This window comes from Aspergillus steynii, assembly GCF_002849105.1.
Source record: "Aspergillus steynii IBT 23096 chromosome Unknown P170scaffold_5, whole genome shotgun sequence".
Classification (NCBI taxonomy): domain Eukaryota; kingdom Fungi; phylum Ascomycota; class Eurotiomycetes; order Eurotiales; family Aspergillaceae; genus Aspergillus; species Aspergillus steynii.
The window spans coordinates 1,529,280-1,548,215 of NW_020194402.1; the positions used below are offsets into that span (position 1 = coordinate 1,529,280).

General features: G+C 53.1%; 7 protein-coding genes across 7 annotated transcripts; 4 read left to right on the top strand and 3 right to left on the bottom strand.

Moving 5' to 3' along the window:
• Window positions 1-68: 68 nt before the first annotated feature.
• P170DRAFT_447790 (putative nuclear pore protein (SEH1)) lies at window positions 69-1,332 on the top strand (the record flags this gene model as incomplete). The annotated part of the gene is made up of 3 exons (XM_024850916.1): window positions 69-251; window positions 322-1,156; window positions 1,226-1,332. The coding sequence occupies 3 exons, from the start codon at window positions 69-71 to the stop codon at window positions 1,330-1,332; spliced, it is 1,125 nt and encodes a 374-aa protein (XP_024703267.1).
• Window positions 1,333-1,871: 539 nt separating this feature from the next.
• P170DRAFT_360243 (putative PHD finger and SET domain protein) lies at window positions 1,872-9,056 on the top strand (the record flags this gene model as incomplete). Its single annotated transcript, XM_024844403.1, has 3 exons — window positions 1,872-3,242; window positions 5,348-5,498; window positions 6,253-9,056. 3 exons carry the CDS (start codon window positions 1,872-1,874, stop codon window positions 9,054-9,056), a joined length of 4,326 nt encoding a protein of 1,441 aa, XP_024703268.1.
• A 540-nt stretch (window positions 9,057-9,596) lies between these two features.
• Window positions 9,597-10,803, bottom strand: P170DRAFT_201714 (lytic polysaccharide monooxygenase auxiliary activity family 9 protein). The gene is made up of 2 exons (XM_024842766.1): window positions 9,707-10,803; window positions 9,597-9,602 (listed from the first exon to the last, which is right to left on the bottom strand). Exon 1 carries the CDS (start codon window positions 10,590-10,592, stop codon window positions 9,777-9,779), a length of 816 nt encoding a protein of 271 aa, XP_024703269.1. The 5' UTR covers window positions 10,593-10,803; the 3' UTR covers window positions 9,597-9,602; window positions 9,707-9,776.
• P170DRAFT_201713 (uncharacterized protein) lies at window positions 10,804-11,527 on the top strand. Its single transcript, XM_024842765.1, has one exon. It carries the CDS (start codon window positions 11,016-11,018, stop codon window positions 11,382-11,384), a length of 369 nt encoding a protein of 122 aa, XP_024703270.1. The 5' UTR covers window positions 10,804-11,015; the 3' UTR covers window positions 11,385-11,527.
• Window positions 11,528-11,788: 261 nt separating this feature from the next.
• Window positions 11,789-13,301, top strand: P170DRAFT_447794 (putative MFS monocarboxylate transporter; the record flags this gene model as incomplete). The annotated part of the gene is made up of 4 exons (XM_024850917.1): window positions 11,789-11,870; window positions 11,927-12,027; window positions 12,089-12,451; window positions 12,534-13,301. 4 exons carry the CDS (start codon window positions 11,789-11,791, stop codon window positions 13,299-13,301), a joined length of 1,314 nt encoding a protein of 437 aa, XP_024703271.1.
• P170DRAFT_201710 (uncharacterized protein) lies at window positions 13,272-13,884 on the bottom strand. The gene has a single exon (XM_024842764.1). The coding sequence runs from the start codon at window positions 13,775-13,777 to the stop codon at window positions 13,358-13,360; it is 420 nt and encodes a 139-aa protein (XP_024703272.1). The 5' UTR covers window positions 13,778-13,884; the 3' UTR covers window positions 13,272-13,357.
• A 963-nt stretch (window positions 13,885-14,847) lies between these two features.
• Window positions 14,848-17,229, bottom strand: flbA (developmental regulator FlbA; the record flags this gene model as incomplete). Its single annotated transcript, XM_024850918.1, has 4 exons — window positions 14,848-14,994; window positions 15,048-15,235; window positions 15,303-16,431; window positions 16,531-17,229. The coding sequence occupies 4 exons, from the start codon at window positions 17,227-17,229 to the stop codon at window positions 14,848-14,850; spliced, it is 2,163 nt and encodes a 720-aa protein (XP_024703273.1).
• Window positions 17,230-18,936: the final 1,707 nt, after the last annotated feature.

The window sequence follows — 18,936 nt, forward strand, 5'->3', positions numbered from 1 at the left end:
CATCATTGTGGTGGCTGAGGCTGCTTGCCAGGCTTTGTTTAGGGTTGGTGACACCGACTCGGCCCGAGATGTCTGGGTTCGCCGATTTCGACGCCGGCCATCGTGACTTGGTTTCGGTCACCAAGTTCAACTTCTATGGCAATCGCATTGTGACGGCATCCTCGGACCATCGCATGAAAGTTTGGGACCAAAAGGATGGCGAGTGGCAGCTCACCGACACCTGGCGTGCTCATGATGCCGAGATCCGGGATGTAAGCAGCACCACCTGCCCTCAATCCCCTGTTCCCTGCCCGCGGCGACGGAGGACTGACCCCTGCAAAGGCAACGTGGAACGGGCCGTTCACTGGCCAGCATATCGGAAGTGTAGGCGAAGATATGAAATGCAAGATCTGGCAAGAAGATGTCACCCAGCCGCCCAATTCGGGTCGCCGCTTCAGGGCGGTCTTTCGGATGACGGCGCCGCAGCGACATCCGTTTGTCTCAATTGACTTCCGTAACATTGATCTCGAGTCGTACTTTGCTGTGATCACACGAGATGGCTACCTGATGGTTATGGAACCCGTGACTCCAGACACTCTTACCGACTGGCAGCCTCTAGACCAATTTCGCGTGTGTACTGCACCCGAGCGAGGCGAAGAAACCAGCTTTAGGGTCCAATTCCATCAGGATCCTACAGACATCACGCACTCCGTCTTACCTTCTTGGGATCGCAAAAGCCTTTCACTGGTGGTGGCAGCCATGGACAGCGTCAAAATATATCGCACCGACGCAAATCGTCGCTTCTATCATGCCATCGAATTGTCCGGCCATGGAGGGCTGGTTCGAGATATATCTTGGGCCAATGGCTCCGTTCGAGGGTACGATCTCATTGCAAGTGGGTGCAAGGATGGATTCGTTCGGATTTTCGAAGTGTATACTACATTATCCAACCATGGGACCCAGAACTCCAATGGGGACCATGTCGAACCCATCCATCAAACATCGACCCGTGCAACGACGCAGTCAGGAATTGGCTCCGCTCTTGCAAACCGCACACCTGCGTCGATATCGAGTCGCGCAGCAACCGACGACAACCAGTTCAAACATTCGTACAAAGAAGTTGCGTGTCTCGACAGCAAGCATCTTGATGTGTGGCAAGTGGGGTTTTCATATGCCGGTGAGTACAGCACTTATCGCCACTGGGCTCTCGCTTTCCTCTTGGACAGCTCTCTTACTCTATATACAGGCGACTGTTTGATTTCATCTGGCGATGACGGCATCGTCAGATTCTGGAAGAAATCGCTATCTGGTGAATGGCTTGAATATGCGGAAACCGACATGACGTATCAATGAGTAGCCACGTCTTGATTTGGTTGCTTTCCCCCCTCCCTCCTCCATCTCTATATTCAGTTTCTCCTTATTATGATAAGATCTCTTGACATTTTGAACAACTCGGCAAACTAGGAGGAGGATGGGCTCAAACCCTTTATTGGCGTTGCTGTACACGTGGTTGTTTTCATCAGAAACGGCATTGGATTCCTCTTCGTGTGATTGTCATGTTTAGTAGACAGTGATACCCATACACTCCCGGGGTTGAAGTTTCTAATCGTTTGTATATCGATTAGCTATCTTGACCTTTACTTAATTTATGATCGAATTGGCAGTTGGACACTCACGTGGCCACCCCCTTATGCTCCTTCCTAATGGGCCTCACATTCCGCAGCGCTGTTCGGACAGGCAATTGCAACACATAGCCCCTTCTTCTTGATGGCAATCGGCCAGACACGTTGCTTGGGCTGGAATTAGGCGAGGGTGTTCCTCACCATCATGCACCTCATACCTCGCAACGACCTATTCGATACCACCAATCTCTCCATCCTTATTCTACGATTATGGCGGTCGGTCCCACTCTCGGAACCGGTTTGTTCATCGGTTCTGGTCAAGCCCTGGCTGTGGGAGGTCCTGCCTCGTTGCTTTGTTCTTATGTATTCATATCCCTCTTGGTATACTGTCTGACCACTGCGGCTGCGGAACTCGCAGCTCATATGCCTGTCCGTGATGGCACGATGTTCACACACACGTATCGATATGGTTCGGCTCATCTGGGTTTCGCCCTTGGGTACCTTCGCTGGTACTCCCTGGCTTTGTTGGTCCCCTTTGAAATCACCAACGCGATGGTCAACCTGGCCTTGTGGGAGCCCGGCGCCCATGTGACAGTACGAATTGGCATCGTCACGGCGATAATCTTCATCTTCAATATGCTGCCAGAAAGGGTGTTTAAAAGATCGGAGACCTTCTTTACGGCCGTGAAGCTTGTGACGACGACTGGACTGATCCTTCTTTCCATTTTCCTAGCGGCTCGAGGGGTTCCCGACACCTCAATTCGGGGCTTCTATTACTGGCGTCACCCTGGTGCTGTGAACCGCTATCTTACCGGGGGCCATACGGGACAATTCTTGGGTCTGGTGCAATGCGTTCTTTTTAGCACGATCTTGTTCATCTTCAGTCCCGAGTTGACTGTGGGGAGAGCGGAAAAGGCAGACACGGAGACCGGTGCCAACATCTTGAGAGTGGCAAAAGTCGATAATATCCAGCTTTGCGTGCTCTATATCCTCAGTGCATTGGCCGTCGGTGTGATGAGCCCGTCAGATGAGCCGCTGCTGACGAATTACGGTGCTGGCGCCGGACTTTCGCCGTACGTTGTGGGCATTCGAAGAGCTCAAATACCCGCGCTCCCCGTTGTCGCCACGACACTGATATTATTTTCCTCCGTGGCATCCGCTCGCTCATTCCTGTTCATTTCTTCGCGTATTCTATGCTCGTTGGCCGAAGCGGGACATGCGCCGGCGCTCTTCAAGGAGCGCAACGGCTGGGGAGTCCCGTACGCGTCGGTGATGGCATCCGCTTTATTCGCGAGCTTCGCCTTCCTGTCCCTGAGATTATCCGTATGTGCCGTCTTCAACTTCCTGATGTATTTCATCACGACTTCGGGCTACATCTCCTGGCTGTGCTTGTGTATAATTTACCTGCGTTTTCGACGAGCGACCAAGACACAGGGGTTCGTATGCGTTCACCGGACCTTCGTCCAGCCGTACGGCACGTACTTTGCCATGCTGGTCTGCGCTTCGCTGTCCCTTGCTAACATCCTCATGACCGTGATCCCGGCGCGGCTGTCGATCCGGTACCCCGTGGCCGTGTATTTGGGGACGATCACATTCCTTCTGCTCTATATTGGACACTATGCGAAGACTTCCATGGCACAGGTTGCCGCCAGCGAAACCGTGACTATGGAGCATTGTCGAAACCCGACCGAAATCCCACATCCCAGCATACCCTCTCTGTGAGCCGGAGCGTCTGGACACGACCTTGGGATGGATTGAAGGCGTACGGGCGAGACGAGGGTCGTCCGCAAGGGGTGGGGGGGACCAACCACGTGTATATAGACCTGTGAACCAATCCATTGTGTCGACGAACGAGACAAACAAACACGTATTTGGTTGCAACGAGGAAAGACCGGGAAAGTCAGGCAGGCTGTAGGTAGTATAGGTAGGATTAGGATCCAACGCGGGCGTCGGGGGCGTGCAGGCCGCCTTGCCTCAGGCCGGGCCCAGGCATCCAGGCAGCCACGGGCGTCTCATATTCGCCACCGCCGCCCCTAAAGTCCCCTAAAATCCCTAAGGACATGACTAGTATGGGCAGGGTCAATATAAGGATGTAATGTACGGAGTAGTATTAATATTATTGTCGCCATCGTCAACCGCTTTGGGTTGGACCATCGCCGACTAGTAACTCCCTACTAACAAATAGGCCCTTCCTTTAATTAGGCCCCCGTCCTACTTTCGTCGGCTTGGATTTGGCTTTGATTTTCTTCGTTCTCCCCCTCTCTCGTCGCCAGCTCTCGATCGGTCGACTAGTTCCTCTTTTTTTTCCGAACGGTGTCTCGGGAAGATCATACTACTAGTTATCTACCACCACCCAATTTGGTTCAGATGACTTTCCTCGCCCCGTTTTCTCCCCTCTTCCTCTAAACGTCGCCCGACGCATCAACCCACTATGGGGATCGGAAATGGATCCCATCTATCGCTCGCCCTTGACCCCATCTTTCTTTTTCACTCCTGCATCTCTTCTCTCCGGATTTCTCACTCGTCCCCCTTCTGGTTCTCTCCTGGGCTTCCTCCCGTCGCCTGCGTTGTCATGTACATCGCGAGGACCCTGGGCATCGGTACCCCCCGAGAGACCTTGCCCTCCTTGCTTCCTCATTGACGAGTGCCAGACATCGCTGCCGATAGTCGATTCGGACCGTTGTCATCGGTTGGAACCTCGTCCGTTCTGATCTATTCTCCTGGTCATTATGGTTTCATGACCGGACGGGGCCCAGCGTTTGTCGCCCCCCCTCCGTGTGGCTTTGCTATAAGAAGCATGTCACGACTCATCCATCAGCCGCAGGGTTGGGCCTGACCTGACCTTCCTTTTTGCTCATCTGTGAATTTGCTCTCCATGACTAACCCCGGCCAACGGCACTAACCTTTTCTACTTCTTCTGCCCTCCTCACCGTCTCCCCTTCTCTTCTCTTTGAAAAATTTTCTCTCCGCTGGGAGAGTGTGGATTACACCTGACAGGGACTACTACTACCTAACGGACTAGTCTCCGGGGAAGACATCCATGACCATGTCGGTGGCCAGACCATGGTTACTTTTTCTTTTCTTTTCTTTTCCCTTCCGTCCCCCAACAACCACGCTTCCGACCGATTGTTGTCATGGTGAGGGATATCTCTGTCGTCTCTCCCCCTCACGGTCCCTCACCCTCCCTCGTTCCACTTGTTTACAGCAACACCGCAGCTCCTGGGGATCCGATGGCTTCCCAGCCGCCAAGGCGGTTCTTTCCCGCTAAACCCGAACAGGACTTGGGGCTGAGAATGCCCCATGCGGACTAGCGGCCTGCTCGCTTACTGAAAACGGACAAGCGGCCCATGAAACCCCGTGCCCAGGCAGCACCGGCCGGCCAGCCTGACTTCTCAGGCCCCCCTCCCATTCGCGCTCCCTCGAAACGGGTCGATGCTCTCTCCCCTCCGAGTTCCAATCCGTTCGGCTTCGTCATTGCTTTGCTCATGCCCCCGTTCGGTGCCCGTCTTTTCCCTGGCCCTTTTTTTTATTTTATTTTTTTTTTAATGGAATCTTTCCTTGGACATGATCTTTAACCCGGAATTTGCAATCACATCCAGCCCGACTTTCCCCTGCTTGCCCTGCCTTCCCCCAAACCCAAACCCAAAACCCATCGCGGAGTCAACCAAAGTCTCTGCTTCCCCCGGAGCAAGAGCGGGTGGGAAAAAAATTCGACGCTTTTCCTCTTTCATTCTGGGTCTTGGAAGCGCCGCTTGAATGGCCCATCCGTGGCTTTTAGCCTCTCTCACGGCTCTCCCTCCCTCCTCGCTCCTTCGCCCTCTCGCTCGCCCTCTCTCCCTCCCTCTTTTTTCGCTTGCTCTCGACCTTTGTTCCCTTCTTTCCTGATCTACAGATCTCGTCCCTTCCCGAGCTATCCTCCTCTCGGCTCCTCCTCTCTTACTCCCACACTTTCTCCTCGAGTCTTCTCTCTCTCTTCTTCTCCCTCCCATTCGTTCCCCCTTTGTCTTCATCCTTCATTCCATCCCGTCTTCTCTAACCACGTTGCTCTCGTCGACGTGCAATCAGAGCTCTTACTGATCATTGCCGTCGCCTCTTCGCTTGTTTGACCTCTCCTCCATGCGATTCGTGGCCCGTCCGCCTCTTTGCGTTCATCAGCTGCCGATTCTCGACACCTTCCTACCCTCCCACGGTCGCACGCGCCACAGAGGTCGACGACTCGATTAACGTCTCGATCCTTGTCCGCCTTTCTCACGCCCTCGTATCCGATTCAGACTCCTTCAGAAACGATACGCTTCGATCCTGTCGACGATTTCCGTGGTCAAAGGTCCCCGGTGTGGTTGACTGCATTCACCCCAAGACTCTTGGTCTTTTCGTCACAACTGCAAGACCCTGACTATTCACGCTCGAGCGCTTCCTCCGGCGAATTATTCACATACTAGCCGCGTGGCTGCTGTTTTGGTGTGGGGGTCAATCGTTGCTACCAACGGAAGATTACTGTCTGAAGTGACAAAGTGACATGCGTGCTGGGCTTTGACGGGTTACCCGTAAGCCGTTCGTCCGAGGCAGTCAGAATCATCACAGCCGCGCGCTTTCCCTTCGTGTTTTGCCTGAGAGGGGGTATTCTGTCAGATTATGACAGATACCCTCCCAGTCGCCACCACGCAACCAACCACGGAGCCTTATCCGGTCACCGTCCCTCTGAACTCGCCGGTCGTGAACGGCGCTGTTTCCGACTCCGCCGCTCCCGATGAGGAGGAGCCGTATACCATCAAATGCATCTGCTCTTTTGAGGATGACGATGGGAATACGGTCTTCTGCGAGGGATGCGAGACCTGGCAGCATATCGAGTGCTACTACCACGCTCAGGCCGTGCCAGAGGTCCACAACTGCGCGGATTGTGAACCCCGTTCGTTGGACGGCCGGCGCGCTACGGAACGGCAACGACGTCTCAGAGAGCAGAGTGATGGCGGTGACCGCAAAGCCAAACGTTCCGGCGCAAAGACTCAGAAGAAGAAGCCCAAGGAGCACGGCGACCAGGTGAACGGTTTTCATCACCGATCTGAGTCTGGCGCCCGAGACCATCACCCCACGAAGAAGGCCAAAACCAACCATCGCGCCTCGGGCTCCGTCAGCTCCATGTCTGGCCTTCCCTCCCTCCAGCCAGACCGAAAGCGCTCTGCCACCTCGATGAGCCCAACCAAACCCTCAGGCCCTTCAATTCCCCTATACTCGAATGAGTTCCTTCATTTGTATGAACGTGACCAGGGACATGCCAACATGGACAGTAATCTCTTCGTCAACCTACCCCTCGCTGCCGACTTGGCGTCGTGGGTGACGGAGCCCTCGGCGCTTGCTCGTGTCGCGAACGGCCGGTCGGCGCAAGATATCTTCACCTGGTCCGGGGCTGACATCGATCGGTCTCGATGGCCGTCGCTGTCCACCGAATCCATTTCAGACCCCCTTGTCGAGGTTGATGGCAAACACCCCACCTGGAAGATTCTCAAGACGGAAAATCGCGTGTCCAAGGACGAGATTGTTGGAGAGATCACTGGAAAGATCGGACTACTGCGGGATTATTGCCTGGACCCAAGCAATCGCTGGCAAGAACTTCGACACCCGGAGCCGTTCGTCTTCTTCCATCCTCAACTCCCTATTTACATTGACAGTCGACACGAGGGAAGCATTCTTCGTTACGTTCGGCGCTCCTGTCGGCCTAACGTAACGATGAAGACTTATATCACCAATGAGGTAGAGTATCACTTCTGCTTTGTCGCCAAGGAGGATATTGCTGCCGATTCGGAGATCACCGCCATGTGGTATCTGGACCCTCAACTCTTCGAGTCCACCAACGGGGTTGTCAAGCAGGAATCCAATGACAATGCACAAGATCTAGCCGCCATCTGCATTAGTAATGTGCTCGCTCACTTCGGCGGTTGCGCCTGTAGCCCCTCGATTCCCTGCCTGTTGTCCAGCGTGGATCGCCGACGGTACCCCAAAGCATTGGATCCCAACGCCAAACAAGCCGCCGCTGCCAGACGCAAGAAGACGAAAAGCAAGTCCAACATCTCTCCACCGGCCACGAATAGTCGTGCTGGTAGTGAGACCACAAAGAACGTGGATGAAGATGATCCGGCCGACAGCCGCTCGGCATCAGGCTCTGCGCGAGGACAAACCCGGAGTCGCGATCTGACGCCGACTCTGCAGACGCCCACCGAAGGGAGTGGTTTTGGGGATAACGGGCTGTCTGCGCGCGAGAGGCGGAAGATCGCTGCGGCGGAGAAGAAGTTCCAGCAATTGGAGCATGACCAGCAAACATCGCAGAAAAGGAAGAAACGTGCCAGCGGCCCAACTACGCAGGCGACGCCGACGGTCGGAAGCGCTTCGGGTCAGCCCCATTATTTCGGATTCCCAGGGGTCGACGACCGGCAATCACATTCTCCTCCGCTGACCATCTCAACCGGGCTGCCGCCCATGGCACGCCACGGATCGCCACGGAAGGCTTCCGGACCAAGCAATCCCACCGTGCCGTCGCCCCGTGGTCGTCAGCCGTATGTGGACTCGGCCATCCAAACCGAGCCAGACATTAGCGATGGACAATCTCTATCTCCTCTGCCCTCCCCTCGACGGCCCAATTTCGTTTCGCTCACCCAGCGACTGCTGAAACGGTGCTATTCGGATCGTGTACGGCTGGACCAAATCGGTCAGCAATCTCCCGTGTCCCCCTCTCAGCGGAATCACAATCCACATCTTGCCTCCCCGTCGTCAAGTCCCCATGGGCCACCTTTCACTGCCACGACACCCAGCGTGTCCGGTGAGAAGGAAGACGTGGAGATGAAAGACGTGGGCTCGCCATTGGGACTGTCTCCAGCACAGCAACAAGCCCGCGATCTTGAGTCTTCGCCGTCATCAGTCCGCAGCTCCGTCAAACCCCTGTTGCCGCCACCGTGGCCATCAACAGCAGCTCACAATGCTCGATTGCCTGGAAGCAGAGTCGGTGGCCAACCCGATGCCCAGAGGGCTCTTTCCTCTGCAACCGCGCCGTCCGTACCATCCGCCACGAGTCCAAGCTCCGTCGCGCCGTCCGTCCTCTCATCCCCGCCTACCTTAGACCCCCCTGCGCACAACGCAACCGCTCCTGGTTCTGGTGTCACGGCACCCAGTCCCGCGAAGAAGAAGCTCAGCCTAGGCGATTACTTGATCCGAAGAGGGACTTTAGCAACGCCAAGCTCGGAGAAGCCTCCGACTCCGGTAACAGCGATGCCCCCGCCCAAGTCGCCCCCTAGTCAGCCCCCGGCGCATCACGATGGGGCAACGACCCTTGCGGATAATTCACGTTCCGAGGACAAGATGATGACGGAAGGAGGCCCAGCAAAACCTGACGCTAGTTCTCCGGATGTCGCCATGAAAGATGTCTCCGAGTCGACACTCCCGTCGCAGCTTTCACCTCTTACATGATGGATGGCTTTTCCTGAATTTCCCTGTTGGGAGATTTATCTGACGATTCTCCTACCTCTCTCTGTTCGTTTTTTATCCTTTGTGACACGATTCTACCCCTCTTCTCTTCTTTCTGTTATTTTCTTTTCTTTTCTTCTTTTCATCTTCTTTTGTGCCTTCCTTTTTTTCAATACCAAGTGTGTAAACGATGGGGGATGGCGTTTGTCGTGGATACGGATTCACTTTGTTCCTTTTCTTTCTTCCCTTGTTTTCTATTTTCTCTTGGGTTGCAAAAGGCGTACCAGGCGTGTGGAAAGGAAAGCGGGTTACGGATATACTCTGGGATGTGTATGGGTAAAGGATCTGGCTTGAGATGGGCCTTTCTATCGGTGATTTATGTGCAGCATCTGCTTCACGATTTGTCTTTACTACCCTTTTTTTCGTCTTTTCGCATTACATTATTCTTGCAACTTAGTTGTTACTGACGACGTCTCCTTGCCGTTGCCAGGGACTTTCACGGCCCTTTCTATGGAACCGAGTCGATCAATTGATGACGAAATTTTTCATCTTCAAGGTCTTGTGTTATTGTCTTGTAAGAGTCCATGTGTACCAGTATTTCACCAAAGAGCTTTCTGGATGTCACGATTGACACTTGAGTAAGGAGTACTAACAAGTAACTGACTAAGTACCTCCACAAACAGCTCTCGCCCTTGGCCTCCCCTATTTCCCGCAACGTTCCTTTTACACCCCTGCGGTCGCCGTGCCCGTGGCCGTAATGGCAGAAGTCGTCTGATCGAGAATGGGAGTCGCACCGGCAATCAGAGAGGGACCGGGGATCTCGTAGTCGAGCGTGTCATAGATATTGACCAGAATGCCGGGGTCCGTGGGGGTATAAAACTCCGTCGCGGCCACTCCGTCCGGGGTCGCCGACCCACTGCCCGTGATCTGGAGATTGAAGCACTGCATGTAGTTCTGCGCCTCGTTCTCCGTGCCCGCGCTATGCAGCGCAATCAGCTCGTGCCGCAGCACGTAGTTCCCTGGCGCGATGCCCTCGGGGATCTCGACGAGCCAGGAATTGCTGTTCTCGATGAGCAGGTCGTCGCCCCAGACGCCCGGCACCGACGAGTCGTCCACCAGCCCGACCTCCGAGATCTTGAAGAACTCCAGGCTCGCCTTGTCCACCGTCTCGCAGGACGAGCCGCAGTCCGCCAGGTAGTCCAGCACCGGCCCGTGGTGCGTCTCGGGCCAGTCGGTCCACTGCAGGTGGATGCGGTCCCCGGCCGCGACCTCGGCGTGGCCTTTGGCGTTGGTGGCGTTCACGTGGCAGATGACGTCTGAGCTTGTGTAGCCGTCCGGCGAGATGAAGCCGTTGTTCGTGTTGGGGGTGCCCCAGGCCACCACGACGGGGGGGTCGTCCATGTATGGGAAGGAGTTGATGTCCCAGCCCTCGTAGGAGACGCCGTTGATGACGATGTTGGTGACATGGCCGTGGCCGGCGACACGAGAGGCCGCTAGCAGGAGGATCAGGAAAGCTGTAGAAGGTCGTTTGACATCCATGGTGATTGACTGATCAGGCAAAAGAAAGAGCAAGTAGGTTGTTCTTTCCTAGGATTGACCACTGATTGATCTAGGAGAGAGAGATTTGCTGAACAAAGCAAAGAAAACTGGCCTCGATGGGAACATGCCCATCTTTATACCTGGCCTCTTGGACCATATAACGCCTGATTCACCATTCAAATGCGCTCCGGATCAACCCCCAATCTTCCTCTATAACCCCGCTCACAACAATATTCATTCATCCGGCCCCTGGCCTTGACGCCGCGATGAAACCGCCCAGGCCTGCACCCAAACATGGCGTCAGCCTTCCCGCGGGAGCCCATTTACCACATCCCATAACCATTCCCTCTGACTGGACGCCGTCAAAGTAACTAACGCGAGGCTGGCGGGTCACGAAGGGCGACAGTATACAGGAATAGATTAATGGCTTCGGCATTGATGTTGGCTTTCCGAGTTGCAGGAGGAACGGCACTTGGTCCGAGCCTAATCGGGAAGAAGCACACGGCTTCTACGGGGGCTGGTAGCCGTATTCGGGTGGATATGCTTTGTTCCGTTGATGCATATGCATGGACATGTGTTGTGTCGATGTCTTCTGCTTTTTCCCTCTTCTTGTTGGTAGTGATTTGGCTCGGTGACGCTCCGGGTAGACGGACGGTGATTCCGAATTGGAGGGTAGGTGTATATGCATTTATGCTTGGATTTGGGGTGAGTATGGTGTCATTGCGCATTTATTGGCCTTCTCGATGTAGGTGGTTCGGACTCCATGGTTCCATTCGGATGTTCTGCAACTGAAGCGTTATCTGGCTCGGATGCTCTGCGGAGAGAGGAGCGTGGTTAATGGCATGTCTGCCCTCCTGGGAAGCGAGCAGCTCTGAGGATTGTATGTTCACGAGCTTTTTTGCTTCGAGATGAAGGTCTTGACAAATCGAAGGAATGGATCAAGTTTAGAGATGGCAGGAAGGACGAGAGGCGAGTAGAAAACGTGACCTCCTCCTCGTTGGAGACATCTCGTGACATCCTGCGGGGTAAGTCCGATGCCTTCGCGTTCGCCTCTCTTTCCCAGAGACATTCATCGACCCCTTCTCGACTTTGGACTACGTATTCCCTCAAATCCATCCCTCATGACTTCCCATGAATTGTCTGATATCCGTACTCGGTCCCTCCATGGCCCTGTCGAATCCCCCGAACTCGAACAGATGCCTTTGGCCCCGGCAGACCAGGGCAAGTCGGCATGGCTAATGTTGATATCCTGCTGTATAATTCAATTGCCAGTCTGGGGTGAGCTTCTCATCTCAAGAGATAACGTAGGCATCATGCCGACTGTCCATGCTTAGGATTCTCCCTCGTATTCGGTATCTTCCAGGAATATTTCTCCTCGCACAACATTCTCCAAGGAAGTAAAGGTGACCTCGCGATAGTAGGAACCACATCGACGGTACTAAGCCTGACTGTCCTTCCCAGCACAGATATTCAGCAGTAAATACTGAGCCGGACAGGGCGTTCTATACCTTCTCTCACCCATCTCATTCACCCTGCTCACACGATACCCCCATCTCCAAAAGCATTGCGCCTCAGTCGGTCTCCTGCTGAGTGTCAGCGGGTCCCTGGCCTCGTCATTCTCGGTGACCGTGTGGCATTTAATTGTGACTCAGGGCGTTGTCGCTGCCGTAGGCAACGGGCTGATCTTTAGCCCATCGACCTTGTACCTGGACCAATGGTTCATTCGGAGAAAGGGCCTGGCGTATGGCATCATGTGGGCAGCTAAGAGCGTCTGTGGTGTGGCGCTGCCATTCATAGCTAGGGCTTGTCTCGAACGGTTCGGGGCGAGGACTACATTACAAGCATGGACGGTTGTGACGGTGAGCCTGTGTCCCAATATCTTCTACAATGGAGATTGTCTTTTTGAAGGAAGGAATCGTATAGGTACTGACTGCTTCCCAGCTTCTCACCACCCTGGCATCCTTGCCATTCGTCAAGCCACGCATTCTTCCTGCCTCGTCGACAGCCGCGCGGCCACTCGACCTCGCTTTCCTGAAGCTAGTAACCTTCTGGATGCTCCAACTGGGAAACATCATCCAGGGATTCGGATACTTCCTCCCAACAACCTACCTCCCAACCTACTCGACCACCACCGCCGGGCTCTCCGACACCACCGGTACTCTCCTGATCGCGCTGTTCAACGCAACCTCCGTCGCAGGAGGAATCGTCCTAGGCACACTCTGCGACCGCTTCGCCGTCACCAACATCATGCTCCTATCATCCGTCGGCTCTGCGCTCTCCGTCCTTCTCTTCTGGGGTCTCTGCATCTCCCCTTCCTCCCCGTCCTCCTACCCCCAGACCGGCCTCGCCCTCCTCACCCTCTTCTCTATCACCTACGGGTTCTTCGCCGGCGGCTTCAGCTCCACCTGGTCCGGCATCCTGACCCAAATGAAGCGGGAGAGTCCCTCCCTAGAAACCGGCCTGGTCTTCGGCCTGCTCGCCGGCGGCAGGGGCATCGGAAACGTGATCAGTGGGCCGCTGAGCTCCGCACTCATCAAGAAGGGCTCTGTCGTCGCGGGCAGCGGGCACGGCGGCGCGGTCGGATATACGAGTGAGTATGGCGCGCTGATTCTGTTCACGGGCGTCACGGCCATTCTGGGCGGTTGGAGCTGGATGTGGCATTGTTTGAGGGGATGCTGGCAGGACGGAGGGAGGGTTCGATCGGGATAGATGGGGATTGGGCATCGGATCTGCATTTATCGATTCGATCTATCCAAGACAGTATACTATAGATCGCATATAGTATAGATAGTTAAACCCCAACCAGTTAAATCCAATAACAAAAAAAGAAAAGAAAAAAGAAAAGAAAAGAAATACCAACCACCTCCCGACCGGCCAAATTGGCCTCGACAAGATACGCCGACGAGCATGCACAGGCATGTACATGTACATGTACATGTACTTATGGGATACCTCATCATACGACTTACGCAAGCACGTACTTTGTGCCGTGCAGATGACATGGCATAGCCTCGTGCCAAGCAACGTGGACGCCATGTGTTTGTTTCTGGTCTGTCATTGTGAGGAATCGCGATCGATCCAATTACAGGCGTCGTTCGAATCATGCCTGTCATCCATCCTATAATCCCATGTATGTACTTGTTCCTGTACATATACGACGATCTGACATCATGCCATGCGTGCATGGGAAGGAGGCGAAGTCTTAGCTAAGATTACTAGAGAAATCAATTCCGATGAAGGCTATCGGCGCGGGATTTAGGAGATCGTCCTTGGATATTTGATGGGTTTATTTATAATCTTTGTTGTTTGTCTGGCTGTCTGTGTCGGACTGATTGCAGTCCGACGACAGAGAATGTGTATCAAGGACAAAGGAAATTATAAATCAAAATGAAACAAAAATCAAGAAAGGGCACTGGACGAATGAATCATTCGCTGAAAATCCTCAGAATGCGATGGAAGCAATCGATTATATAAAAGGAAATAGTAGAAAGGTTGGAAGGGAAGAAAATTGCTCAATGCAGTGGCGTATGACAGCATGTACATGAACTCTTGAAGCGTGGGAGACAAAAAATGCATGGAGGTCAGAAACCAAAAAAAGAAGAACAGAAAAGGAGTCTTTGAAATCATGCACGTATGCAAAAAAGAATCAGGGGGAAACGAGATAAGGGAAATAAAACGCCTCTCTAATGCTGGCAAATTTGCGTGATTCAGCCTTCTCTCGCCGATTGCGTCGGAAGATTCACAAAAGAAATAAAGATAAAAAAAGAAAAAGGGGGGAATAAAATCCTCAAGTATGGGCCATCTCTATCGCATGATCCATAGATCGTAACACCTTTCGTCTGTCATGATAACCTTGATTACAAAAGAAAAATAGGGATAACAAGCCGCCGGCTTGCCATGCGACTCCGGGGACGGCGTTCGTGGCAAACGTGACTGGCGATCATGAAAATGGGATAAACACCGAGTCGTCGTATCAGAGCCACGTCGGCACTTTTCTCGGTCGCGCCGTTGCCGATACGCTCTCGGAAGGACTGTCGGGATCGGAGTAACACTGGGAGGATTCAGGCTGGCCAGTTCGTCGCGGGTAGTTGTGCAATGTCAAGTCCAGCGAGACCCCCATCCGTGTGATTGTCACACCAGGAGCATAGTCCACGTCACCCAAATCCGGGAAGATAGATAGAACCAGAATTATGGGATCGGGGCGACGGTTGTACGGTTGGGAAATTCCCCGGAAATACACCCGGCCGGGCTAACGTCACGATCGTGCCGAGCGGCTCATCGAGCGCTCTGGAACCGGGGCGGGCGTGGGTGAATAAGATCTCGTGGCACCAATCAAGTCGACTTCATGTTCTTGGAGAACCACGGCATACTTGGGATCACGCAGGAACTTCGGCACGGAGTCCTGTGGGAGGTTAGAATGGAGACAAAAGGCAAACCAGAGTGGAATTGACTCACACTTGACATGAGCTTGAAAACGGATGTTTGCGCCATCTCGAAGAGATGCACCACCTCCTGAAGACTCTTGAACATGGATTCGTCGTCGCCAACTGCCTTGGTCATTCGGCTGGCCAAACTGTTGCGCAGAGCATGGTCGATGTTGAGTTCGCAAGGCGATCCAGGAGCCAAGAAAGCGTTGTAGAGACCTATCGTCACAATCATTAGCATCTGCTGCGGAGGCAAAGAGCAGAAGGACAGCGATTCAAGACTTACCATAAGCAGCAGCAAGCGTTTCGCGAACAGCGTCGGGCTTCTTAAACGTGCCAACCTTCTCGGCCTTGTGGTAGGCGGCGGTGAATTCGGAAACGTCCAGGTAGAACGATAGGTTTTCTTCGCACAGCGAGAAGCGCAGGAATTCTCGGAAGAGCAGTCGCAGAGCAGGGTCCCGAAGGATGTGGTTCAATCGAGCGTTGTTCGAATCTCTCGGGATACCCCGGTTATCGTATGTCGTGGTATCGCGAGCCTTGTCCCGTGCGATCCAGCCACAAACACGCTGTCCGTGATCCGTGATTCCATAGATCGAGTTTTTCGAGGGCTGGAAACCGACGATCGAGTTGTCCGGTAGCGGAACCATGCGGTCCTCCTGAAGCATTGTGATCAGTCCATACTTGACGAAGAGTTCTGCGATAAGAACGGTTTCGCGGCGCTCTATCGTAGTCGAGCAATCCATCAACCAGTCAACGGCGCCCTTTCCGGTGAATGTGTTCAGAACGATCTTATCGTTGACCTTGCGCTCCTTGGCCATTTTGACGCCAACCATTCCGTTGGAGTAATCACTTAGCGAGTCGGAATCCGAGGTGGAAATGCTGCTCTTGACATTAGGCCCGTCCTGGCCGGCGAACCGGCGGAAAATCACTTCAATCGTGGCCCGATCGTGCGACAATTTATCCGTATCAGAATCACGCTCCAGATTGACCAGTTGCATGGTATTCCGGGGCGATTCCAGCACATCGATCACATGGCGGGCGGTAATTCCATTTCTCTGGCAAAACCTTTGCAGGATGTTGATACCTTTCGGCGTGAGCTGATACAGGGCACCCTTCAATGGGAAAATATGGGCTGCCTTTCCGTCTACGGACTCAATGAAACGAGCGTCCACAAAACGTTGGCACACCGAGCGTGCCATTTCCTTGGCCATGGAGAAAGTGGTAGTCGTGGTAGTGGTAACGATCCGAGAGGGGTCCTTGGGGTCCGGCATCCGGTTAGACTGGGAGAATTTAAGAGATCCAAGATTGTTGATGGCCTCTTCCGACGTGAATGAGTGGTCATATTTCGTAAATCGTACGCGATGCGAATCCAACTTCAAGCTGACCATCAGGGTCGAAAAGAGATCCATGAAATCCTACACAAGCGACCAAGGGGTTAATTAAAAAACGAGTCCGTTCGGTCGTTCGGAAGGAGGAAAGTTTGGTGTTCAACAAAGTTTGTGCGATGGACTTACCTTCGTGAAAGGGCGGTCATCTTCGGTCATACGCAACAGCCTCGAAGAGGTTTGATGCATTTTGGACGGGGGTACAGCAGGCCCGGCTTGCGACAGCTGTGGCACTGAAGAGGGAACGTGCTGGAGAGTCTGGCGACGCTTTTCCAAATGTTCGGCAGCGGCAAAAGGGTTCGTCAAGGGTTCAATTGGAGCCGGGCTGGATTGCTCGCTACCAGCGCTACCGTCGGAGAGTGGCGGTGTCAAGGGAGAGATTCCTGCGGCTTCGCTGATGCTGACCTGGGAAGGCTTGCGCGAATGCTTGGACAGGCTGCCGGAGGAGGCTGACGAGCGAAGGGGATAAGCGGTGGTGCCTCCGATTGACGAAAGATTTGCGATGGCGCTGGAGGTCTTTTCTCGAGCTAGAGCAGCAAAAGAGCGACGATTGCGGCGGGAAATCGAGCCTATTACAGATCCAGTGAAACCGGAAGTGCTTGGGGTGAATGAAGGAGCGGCGCTTATACTGGCTGGATGAGCGGGCGAGGGAGCGACAACGGCGGGGGTTGCGGGAATAGGGTGACGAGAGTCGACCGGGGGGTTAGAGGCCGGTGCAGATGCAGAGGTTGTTTGAGGAAGGGGGGATCGATGGTGATAATTGGGATGGTGAGGATGAGAAGAGGGAGGAGATCCTTGGTCGATGGGAGTAGAGGATATGGTTGGCATTGAATAGTGCGAACCAGAGAGTGGGAGAGCAAGAGGGGGTTTGTAAGTATGTAAGTTTGTATGTAAAATAAAAAAAAAAAAAAAAAAGGGAAAAAGGAAAAAAAGGGAAGAAATGGGAAGAGGGTTTAAAAAATAAAATAAAATAAAAAATAAAAAAGGAAGGGTAAATGTGGAGGATGTGGGTGTTATGGATAAGGGAAATTGTAATTCTTTTTTTTTAAAAAAAAAAAAAAAAAAAGAAAAAAGAAAATGGAATAAAATAAAATAAAATAAAAAATAAAAATGGAATAAAATAATAATCAAATAATCAAATAATCAAATAAACTCAACCAGAAAGAAGGGGGGGGGAGAAAAAGAAAAAAAAAAAGGGCGGGGATTTTTTTCAAGGAGTTGATCAAAGTAAATTTAGTACCACCGAGTAACAACTACCACTACCTGCCTACTCCGTAGCTTTCCTAGTCTTACGGGCAATTGCTGATGCTGGTTGTCAGGAGGATTAAGCGGAGTACCAGCAGTCAGAATGGGAGGTGGAAGGGGGAACGAGAAGACACAGAAGAGAGAGCACTGGAGCAGAGGAGAGCAAGGCGGGAAGATAAAAAAAAAAAAAAAAAAAAAAAAAAAAAAAAAAAAAAAAAGGTGAGTGAGAGACAGAGAGGGTTGAAAAGTGAGCGCTGAGAGGGTCTCCAGGGGTGTGAAGAAATTCGGCCTGTCATTCTTGACCCACTGCGCACGCGGACGGTTTCATGCACCAGACAACGTGGGCCATGGGCAAAGACGGATCGTCCTTTGGGGCGATCAGAAAATGCCTTCCCTGCAGAGTCCGACTAGGGTGGGATGTCTGAGTCTGGTATGGTACGGGACGGTTCTACCACTTGTGACCAGGCACTCCGTCTCCGTCCTTCGACCAGGTGGTGGCCTGGTAGGGTCGGGCTAATGGATAGTGCCTTACGGTAGAGTTGCCTCCGCAGTAAGGTACTCTTAACTGATCCCAAGGCGTATGGGAATAAAAAGCAGTGTCGGTACTCCGTATTAAACATGACCTACACGCAGTAGTGGCCACCATCGGCGCTTCTGAGGTACGGTACTTTCGCGCTGTGCTTAATAATATCTAATGTCATCTCATCTCATCGTATCCTATCCAAAGGAGTTTGCTCGGCCCTTTCTTTCACCTCCACCCGAGTTTCCAACCCAGCCCGCAAACAAGGATACCCCTGAGCGGCTACGGAGTCCTGGGTATTCTGACTGTACCAGGGCGGTATAGGCAGGTCTCGGGGATAATACGGGCAGTTATTACGCCGACACTGGATGTTCCGTTCCAACTTCCAACTTTCAGCAAAAAGTGGGACTGTTTCCAACACTACAAGCGTCGGATGATCAGCGGAATCTACGCCTGGGGACTGAGTTTCGGCCAGATCGCCCAGCCCTCTCTTTCTCTGTCTCGCTCTTTTTTTTATTGTTTATTTATTTTATTTCAAATCCCCTGTGCTTTGTTATTCGTTCATGATGGTTGATGTGATTTTGATCGACTCGCGATCGAGAGGGGACCAATGGAACCGGAACGAAGCAGTGAGATTCCAAATCCCCCTTGACAGTTGAAACGGAGTTGGGGATGGGCTCGGACCAGTGATTATTGATGACACCGTGAAAAAGAGGGGACGGGTATAAGGCAAGGGGAGGAATAATAGGGAATATTTAGGGGGAATGAAG